Below are 2,335 nucleotides of genomic sequence, written 5' to 3'. Positions count from 1 at the left end.
TCAATAACAGCAGAGTTGATAGTACTCGTAATAGGTACTCGTGTGTAAATGTGATCTAAGCAAGATTCGACAATTTTTTCTGATACAATTTCTTTACGCGTTACTTTATCGATGCACTTAGTGAAACCAAACTCTGACATTATGGTCTCGTATTCAATGACATGATTATTTTCTTTGTTTAACAAATTAATATTTATATCCCCGCAGATTATTACGTTCTCTTTGCTCGGAAAAGATTCAAGTAATGTATGTAAGTCTTCAAGAAAATGAACAATTTTATCCTGTCTTTTAATTTTTGGCGGCCTATAAATACCTATTACGTGCAATATCTCGTCGTTATGGTGCAGTACAATGGGAACGCACTCCGCCGCTCGCATGGTAATAGCGCGCGCTCGGTTGTCAACCTGTGCGCGGAGCCCTTCCCGCGAATACACCAACACGCCCCCCCCGCTACGTCCCCCACGAGTATAACTATTTATATTAAAACCTTTTATATTATAAAAACTTAACATAGAAAAGTTTATATTTGGTTCGGTTACAATCAGTATATCGATATGGTTTAAGTAACTTTCCAGCGTTAGTAGAAGTTCACTAAAGTTTTTCTTCATTGAGCGAATATTGACATGCAACAAACATATTTTATCTTTGCTATTGTAGGTATTTTGTATGGTAGATATCCATGTATCAAAACTATTTACTTTAACGGCGTTTATTGAATCCTCAGATATGGATTCGATATTATTTAGAAGGGTCATTATAATGGTGAATTTATACAATTTAAATCAGAATAATTAGTAATTTGTGATTAGGTAACTAAATACCTATATACTAACGCATTAACCTACTTATTTTTGAGTAAATCACGTATGTCAGATTCGGATCTCAACCATGAGGACTTGTCGCCTTCAGCCTTTTTTACGAGTACTTTCCCGTTGACCACCCATATGTATTTGTAGGACCCGATGAGCTGCTTCTTCGTATTCCATAGTAGAGATCGTGTGGCTTTAGTTAGATCTTCGTTTATGTAAACTTTATTCAGTTTTGTTCCTCCTGTTACCATGCTGCTGTTAACCTCGGAGAGTTTGCGGCGCTGAGCCAGCCAGTTGTCACGGGTGCCAGTTCCAGAGGTCCTGAAGCCCACGGTGATGGGGGCTGGTTTATCATCCTGCTGCTTTCGCTGCGGGCCTCGCCTCACCCATTCGATGTCGTCACAGCTAACATCTAATAGTTTTCCTATTTTATTTACTACTTCCTTTACGTTCTCACCTGGCACCTGCTCAATACCTACAATCTCTATGTTGTGTTTTCGCGTATTTTGTTCAATTTCGTGAACTTTTTGTTCTAAGGCAATGTTACACTTTTCTAGATATACGCATTTATTGGAAATTGATGTTACTGTTTTTTCAAGTTTATTAATTTTTGCATTTGATATTTCCTGCTCCGCTAATAAGGTATCATATTTCTCCGACAACATACTCATGCTTTGTTTTATGTCATCCAAATGCTTTTTCAATCCGGGTATAACGCTAACTTTTTTCTGTATGTCCTTTAGGATTTGCTGAAGGCCCTGTTTTACTTCTTCTCCCTCCTCATCTTCGGACTCGTCTTCTTCGCAATTGTTGCAAAATATGCGGTTTTTGCCGGCTTTTAGATCGGCTGCTAAACCCTTTACGCATCCTTTGTGAAAAGTACCTTGACAGAGGCCTTGACACACGAAATGAGCTCCTTTTTTAGATAGAGTTTTTTTACACTTTTGACACTCCATAGTATATGATTTTAAACACGATAAACACTCACTCGAGATTATTTTATATACACTAGACTGCACGATCGTCGCAATAGTCCTACACGAATTTTTATTTGAAAACTTTACATACTTTCGTAAAACAATTTCGTAAAAGTTAAATGCGGTAACGGACGCGACGTGCGACACGACCACCCGGCGCAACGGCTTAAACAGTGAAAGACGAATTGAATAATTATTTTGGGGTTGAATATGTATTTATCGAGGGAGGCGTAGGCGTTTTGAAGTGAAACTTGTTTAGGCGCATTGAAAGTAAAATTTCAAGGTCGCGTCATGGCAATATCGTCACGTCATGGAGTAAGGTGACGATTTTGGTATCTTTGAATGTTGCAAATGATATTTCACTTCTGACACGTGTGCTCGGTACACACGTTCTTTTTTTCATATTTTTTTTTTCTTCCTTGAATATAGATATTAATTATTACGCATTAAATTAGGCATTAAGTTAGTAATTAAACATTCTACTAAAATTGTGCCATATTTCCTCCAGTTTCATTCGGCTTTTTTCATGAAATATTAAAATATGGACAG

At 37.4% G+C, this 2,335-nt stretch overlaps 1 protein-coding gene across 1 annotated transcript; it reads right to left on the bottom strand.

The window, feature by feature from the left end:
* Window positions 1-304: 304 nt before the first annotated feature.
* Window positions 305-1,765, bottom strand: LOC149480241 (uncharacterized). The gene has a single exon (XM_089706658.1). The coding sequence runs from the start codon at window positions 1,763-1,765 to the stop codon at window positions 842-844; it is 924 nt and encodes a 307-aa protein (XP_089562784.1). The 3' UTR covers window positions 305-841.
* Window positions 1,766-2,335: the final 570 nt, after the last annotated feature.

Source organism: Colias philodice, chromosome 18, assembly GCF_061535455.1.
Source record: "Colias philodice isolate Cphi_HAF_F1 chromosome 18, ilColPhil1 Martin Lab GWU primary, whole genome shotgun sequence".
NCBI lineage: Eukaryota > Metazoa > Arthropoda > Insecta > Lepidoptera > Pieridae > Colias > Colias philodice.
This window is presented reverse-complemented; position numbering and strand designations above follow the sequence as displayed.

Bases quoted from the DNA above. Each gene is read 5' to 3' on its own strand.
- LOC149480241 (XM_089706658.1), bottom strand. From the start codon at position 1,765: ATGGAGTGTCAAAAGTGTAAAAAAACTCTATCTAAAAAAGGAGCTCAT.